At 56.6% G+C, this 6,408-nt stretch overlaps 1 protein-coding gene across 1 annotated transcript; it reads left to right on the forward strand.

Moving 5' to 3' along the window:
* The first annotated feature begins 3,073 nt into the window (after window positions 1-3,073).
* On the forward strand, window positions 3,074-5,761 carry LOC147975563 (uncharacterized). Its single transcript, XM_087520485.1, has one exon. The coding sequence runs from the start codon at window positions 3,074-3,076 to the stop codon at window positions 5,759-5,761; it is 2,688 nt and encodes an 895-aa protein (XP_087376611.1).
* Window positions 5,762-6,408: the final 647 nt, after the last annotated feature.

Raw genomic sequence — 6,408 nt, forward strand, 5'->3', positions numbered from 1 at the left:
TTTATTATTGCCTCTAGGGCATATTTCCTTTATGTGGGGCCTTACAAGATCTTGGAGCATAGAGGAGAGGTAGCTTATCAGCTGGAGTTGCCAGAATCCTTGTCTGAAGTTTATAATGTGTTTCATGTATCTCAGTTGAAGAAGTGCCATGCAGATATGATGGATGTTCCATTGAGGGACACAGTGCCACTTCTGGCAATTCAGTTGGAGAATGATTTGACAAATGAGGAGAAGCCTGTTAAGATTCTGGAGACAGCAGAGAGAGTTACTCGCACAAAGACAATCAAGTTATGCAAGGTTCAATGTGATCATCATATAGAGGAAAAAGCTACCTGGGAAAGAGAGGAAGATCCCATGCAGGATCACCCACACCTATTTGGTAGCCAGCCCGAATCTCGAGGGCGAGATTCATCTTAAGGGGGTTGGTTTGTAACATTCCAATTTTCCTAAATTTGGATGTTAATAGATCATTCATATGCATATCATATTTTTCCATGCATTATTTGCTTTTTGAATTATTATTTTCATTATGCAACTAAAAGCAATTTATTGGAGTGGAGATAACATAACTTCTCCCCTGTTTTAAAAATGTTCATAATGTCCAGAATATTATTTCAGGTCACCTGTTATGTTCTGGTATTTTTCATGATCTCCAAAATATTTTATTTGAGTGTTTTATTACTATTTGTGTGGCCTATTGCATAAAAATGAATTTCCAAAATTGCATTAGCCGAGGAACTAGTGTTCCTCTAGTTTATATTAGTAGGGTTATTTTTACTATGTGTCTCTATATTTCTATTTAGATTTTATCCTGCTGTTTATTTTAAGTTATTTAACTGTTGTGGTTTTTGTTACAAAAAAAGAAGCAGCAACAGCCGGCCGGCCAGCCAGCTCGCTAGCGGCCCAGCCAGCCAGCCAGCAGCGGCCCACCAACCCCAGCGCCAACGCACTGCGGCCCACCTTCCCATGAAGTAGTACGCGCCGTGCCGCTACACCCGACCTGCGCCCGAAACCCGTCGTCGCCTTGACCCACTGACGGGTGGACCCCACGTCCTGCTCATCCCTAACCCGAGTCGGACACCGCCGACGCACGCACGCCGAGGCCGATCCGGATCGTATCCGAGCGCTCGCTCGACCCCGTGCATCCCTGGGGCTCCCTGGACGCGTACGAGTTCGCCCGGTACAACCGCATCCCCTCCTCGATCTTCCCCGTTGCCGCATGCGTTAGCTGGGGCGATTTGGATTTCATCGAGAACCTCCATAGTCCGCCGCCTTCGCCGGACGATCCCGTCGCCATAAGGACACCCGAAGCCGCTCCGCCTGCTCCCATTGACTCCCATCTCCACGACGAGCTTGTCTGACACCTTTTTGTGGCCGGAAACGCAGCCGAGCGAGCCGCCCGAGCTAACCAACGTCGCCTAAGCACAGCTGCCATTGACGCCGTCGCCACTGCCTACAGAGGGAGTCCCGCCGCCGTCAAACACCACCACCACCTGCGCCACTTGACGCTGCACCCGTCCGTCACTTCGCCTTTGCCGGAGACCCGCCGCCACCGACGCCCGACCGCCGCCGCCGTTTCACTGTTCTGGTGAGCACACATACGCATAGGAGTTCTCTGACCAATCCGGTGCTGCCACATGGCGGCAGCTACAGGAGTTGCTATAGCGCCACTACAGTATTTACTGTTCAGGCGATGGGCGATGAACCCCAGATGCATTCGTCGGAGGTCAGCCTTGTGAGTAAATAGCATAAAACTACTATAATTTAGGATAGAGTTCCAAAAAACTACCGGATTTTATTTTCTTGCTGATAACTACCAAGTCAGGGGTTTGATTGTTTCAAAAAACCCAAACTGTTGGGTGCTTACCGATTGATCATGATTATGACAGTCGGGGCCTACTTCTAAACAAACCGTTAGTTTGACCATTTAGTTTGACTGTTGACTTACATGTGGGGCCCACATGTAAGTTCCTCTTTACTCTTCTCTTTCTTATTTCTCTCTTTCTCTTCTCTCCTCTCATCCCGTTTCTCCCGAGCCGGCGACCCTCCCAGGGCCTCCCTCACCTCCCCAGCCTCCCCATGGTCGTGGTAGGAGCTCGCCGGAGCTCCTGCTGGTGGAGGTGGCGACGGCTACAGAGGAGGCAGGGCGTGGTGGTGGCTGTAGAGGAGACAGGGCGTGGCGGCGGCCACAGCTGAGGCACGACGTGGAAGAGGGAAGAGAGAGAGAGGCCGTGCGGCAGGGAGCTCACGGCGGATGCAGGCGGGCATCGCCGGCCGGAGGAGGCGGCGGCCGGCATGCACGATGGAAGGGAGCTCCGCGGCGGCCAGCACTGGACGACAACGGGCGAGGAAAGGGAGATCCGTGGCGGCGCTGGAAGGGAGACCCGCGGTGGCGCGCAGTAGCCGACGGGCGACGGAAGGAATCTCCGCGGCGGCGCCATGGCTGCTGGCCAGCGAGCTCCTCACGGGGGCTGGTGGCCGGCGAGCATGACTAGGGCGCAGGGACCCGATTGCTTTTTCAGAAAAACAGCAGGGACCGGATTGCTTTTTCATAAAAATTCCAGGGACCTGATTGCTTTTTCCTGAAAAAAAACTGCATGAAGAGACACTTACATGTGAGCCCCACATGTAAGTTAACGGTCAAACAGACGGTCAACCAAATGGTTGTCTTATGTGCGGGCCTAACCTGTCATAAACTGGATTAATTTTATAACCCATAGTGATTTGAGTTTTTTGAAACAGCCAACCTTGCACTTGGTAGTTATCAGCGAAAAAAATAAATCCGGTAGTTTTTTAAAACCCTAACCCGAATTGTAGTAGTTTTATGCTATTTACTCCAGCCTTGTCCTAGTCGACGCCGGCAAGCCCCTTCGAAGTACTCAAACCAACCCGTCCGGCTAAAACTCAGCTAGTTGCGGTGAGGTTTTTGTAGTGTCTCTCGAGCTTCCCCCTTCCCCGCCGTGCGCTACTCCGGCGCCGGCGTCCACCGCGCCTCCGCGCCCCGGGCTAGGCCACTCCGGCCGTCCCGGCCACCCAGATCTGTTCCCTCCCCCCTCTGCTTCCTTGTGCGGCCATGGCTGCCAGCCCCAGATCCGTTTCTTCCCAGGTCAGACCGGCTGGTGAGAGGCCGGTGGTCTCTGGGCTGGGGCTGTCGGAGGGCTCGGCTGAGTCGGACCTGCAGCCAGCGGTTGACTCCGCGCCACGCCTGGAGGGCCCTGCCGCGGGCTGGGAGCGTCCTCCTCCCACCAAGAAGGAGCTCTGGCGCCTCCGTCATGGACAGGGCGGCCAGGGCGAAGATGCTGCGGCAGGGCGGCGCGTGCCTTCGCAGCCGCCGGCGGAGATGATCCCGGAGATGCGTGACAAGTGCTTTAGGTGCCTCGAGAAGGGCCACTTCCGGCGGGACTGCACCAACCAGGAGGTGTGCATCAGGTGCGGCTGGCCGGGTCATGGCTCCCGCGATTGCAAGAGACCGCTGAGCCCCTCTTCGGCTGATGAGCTTCGGTGTGAGGCGATCGCCAAGGTGGCACGCCGCTCGTCGCCCCGGGTCAGCCCAGACCGCCCGGCGCCTCGTTCGGCCTTCCCTCCCCCGCCGCCTCCGCCGATGCATCCTCCCTCGCTTCGTGCTGTTGCCGAGGTGGCCTGGCCGCGTCTCGCGCCCCCGCGGCTCCAGGTCGCGATGGACGCGGGGGAAGGCGCGTCGGAGCTGTGTGTGGTGCGGCGCTCGCAGTCCACGGAGGACTTGGAGCGCCGGCTACGCTTCTCCATGGTCGCCTACGTGGGGGGGGGGGGTGCCCGGAGACGCCTCTCGCTGCAGCGGGTGCTGGAGATCTTGGCGGGGAGGCTAGACATCTCGGCGGACCAGGTCTCGGTGCATCCTTACCGGCCGGAGGACTTTTTGGTCGTCTTTGCGTCGGCTGAGCTTCGGAACAGGGTGGCATCGTACCCGGCCGTGGAGTGGGAGGGCGATAGACTGTTCTTCAGGCCATGGAACCGGCAGTCGCAGGCAGTCTTCTCGACCATGGGCTTCAAGGTTTGGATTGTCATGGAGGGGATTCCGCCACACGCTTGGGATCGGGAGACAGCGGAGGAGTTGTTGGGGACGGCGTGCAAGGTGGACTCAGTTGCGCCGGAGTCGAGTTCAAGAGCTGATCTTTCTGCGTTCAGGCTAACTGCGTGGACGGCAAACCCGGAGGAGATTCCCTCGTTACGCTGGCTGGCCATCCCGGAGCCAGGCTCGGAGTTACCACCACTATTGCTCCAGTACAAGATCCTCATCCATATCGATGCAGTGGCGGATTTCCGTGAAGCGGGGGAGCCGTGGTTCTTGGGAAGTTCTTCTGACAGTGGGCAGAGTGGCTTGCCAGATTCCCCGGACAGTTTCCACGATGGAGGCGGTGGGCAGAGGCCACAACAGCGAGTTTGGCAATTCGGTGTCAGAGATGTGCGCGGTGGCGCGCAGGGCCAGTCTTCTGGCGGTGGCGGCGGCGGCCATGGCGCGGCAGGCAGGGCGAACGAGGAGCTGGATTGGCGCCTTCCTCCCATGGCCCCCGCCCCGAATGTTCTGCATGTGGGGCCACCAGACAGGCTTCAGGATAGGGTGGCCATCAGGGTGTCGGCTTTTGACCACCTTTCGGGTCAGCAGGCACATGGAGAGGGGAGCGGGACGGCTCTAGAACCAATTTTGAATCTGACTGGCGTGGACAAGGGAGGACAAGTGGCTGAGACGGACGGGCGCACTCGAACGGCGGGGCCCCGGGCGGACGAGACTGAGCTGCGTCCAATGGAAACAGACACGGTGCCGTTGGGGCAGGAGTCATCGGATCGGGCGGATGAGGTGGTCGTTGGCGCGCGCTGCCCGAGCGATTCCCGCAGTGGCCCGCGGGCAAATGAGGAAACGGGCATGGTGGCTTCCGTGGATCGAGACAGACTGGATCGAGACAGACTGGACCCCGACCCCCCGACAGTTGGCGCGTCTGCGGGCCACGTGCTGGAGGTTGGCATGCAGGACAAAGCTCAGGAGGTGGGACCGGCTGGGGATCCCATCGCATCTGGGGTGATGTGCAACATGGCGGGCCCCGTGCCCGGATCAAATGTAGAGATGGCTACTGGTGGGTCTGGCGCAGGAGATGGAGTGGTGCTGTCTACTGGTGGGACCGGTGATGGAAATCATGTGCATGCGCCATGCATGGAGACATGCACGTCCGACACGTCCGGCGCGGGGCAGATCGACCAGGCGGCTGGCACGCTCGTTCTGGTGAGCAAATCACCCCAGTTACAGCAGATTGCCACAGATGCGGTTCAGGAGGTGCAGGAGCTAGGGGGCGGTGCGCATGGTACTGAGCTCGGTCTAGTGCAAGCAGAATTCGAAGGCGAGACAGAGGGGATGACAGCTCAAGTGGCTCAAGCCTACGGAAAGCTTAAGAGCTTCTGCTCTAACATCATCAAGCGGCTGGCCCCCCCGCTTCTTCGTGAGGTTCAGGCGTCACAGCTTCGCCCCGAGGCTGAACCTTTCATGCCCAAGAGAGCCACGAGATCATCAAAGAAGGCGGCTGGAACCAAACGCTCAAAGGACGGACCGGTGGAAAACGTGCTTCTACACGCCCTCGGTTTGGTTCCAGAGGACTTGACGGTGGATGAGGGCGTCGTCAATGAGCTCAAGGCGCTCTTTGACTCGCCCCTCAGGGAGCAGCACGTCCGGATCATCGCTGGACTTTTCGGCAAGACCATCCCATTGGTGGAAGAGCTAGAGGCGAGCAACTAGGTGATGATTACGGTCAACTAGTTAGTTGGCTTAGGAGTTGGGGCTTTATCACTTCATGGATCTACAACCCCAGGTGCTATGTTGGAATGCTCGAGGTTTGAACAATCCGGCAAAATGCAAGGCTGTGAGGGAGTTCGTTAGCTCGGTGAAGCCGAATTTGATTTGCTTTCAAGAAACAAAAATGGATGTAATTGACCAGTTTACTGTTATGCAATGCTTAGGACCATCCTTTGATGGTTTTATTTACCTTCCGGCTGATGAGATGAGGGGTGGCATCCTCCTTGCGTGGAATGGTTCGGTGCTTTCGGTTGACAACTTCCTTTACAATGCTAACTTTGTCACCGGCTTGGTACACACGAAAGTTGGCGAACCGTGGTGGATCTCGGTTGTCTACGGACCACAAAGTGATGAGCTTAAATGCCAATTCTTGGAAGACCTTGCTGCGAGGCGTGCTTCTTGCCCGGGTCCATGGATGGTGTTGGGAGATTTTAACCTAATTCTTCGAGCTTCGGAGAAGAATAACAATAATCTTAACAGGGCTATGATGAATGCTTTTCGCCAGTTTGTCGATGATCATGAGCTCAAGGAGATGTACATGCATGGTCGGAAGTTCACGTGGTCAAACGAGCGTGAGGTGCCTACCCTTA

Source organism: Triticum urartu, chromosome 4A (assembly GCF_056163025.1).
Source record: "Triticum urartu cultivar PI428250 chromosome 4A, HENAU_Tu73, whole genome shotgun sequence".
In the NCBI taxonomy this organism is placed as follows: domain Eukaryota; kingdom Viridiplantae; phylum Streptophyta; class Magnoliopsida; order Poales; family Poaceae; genus Triticum; species Triticum urartu.

Coding starts and splice junctions, on each gene's coding strand:
- LOC147975563 (XM_087520485.1), top strand. CDS start 3,074: ATGGCTGCCAGCCCCAGATCCGTTTCTTCCCAGGTCAGACCGGCTGGT.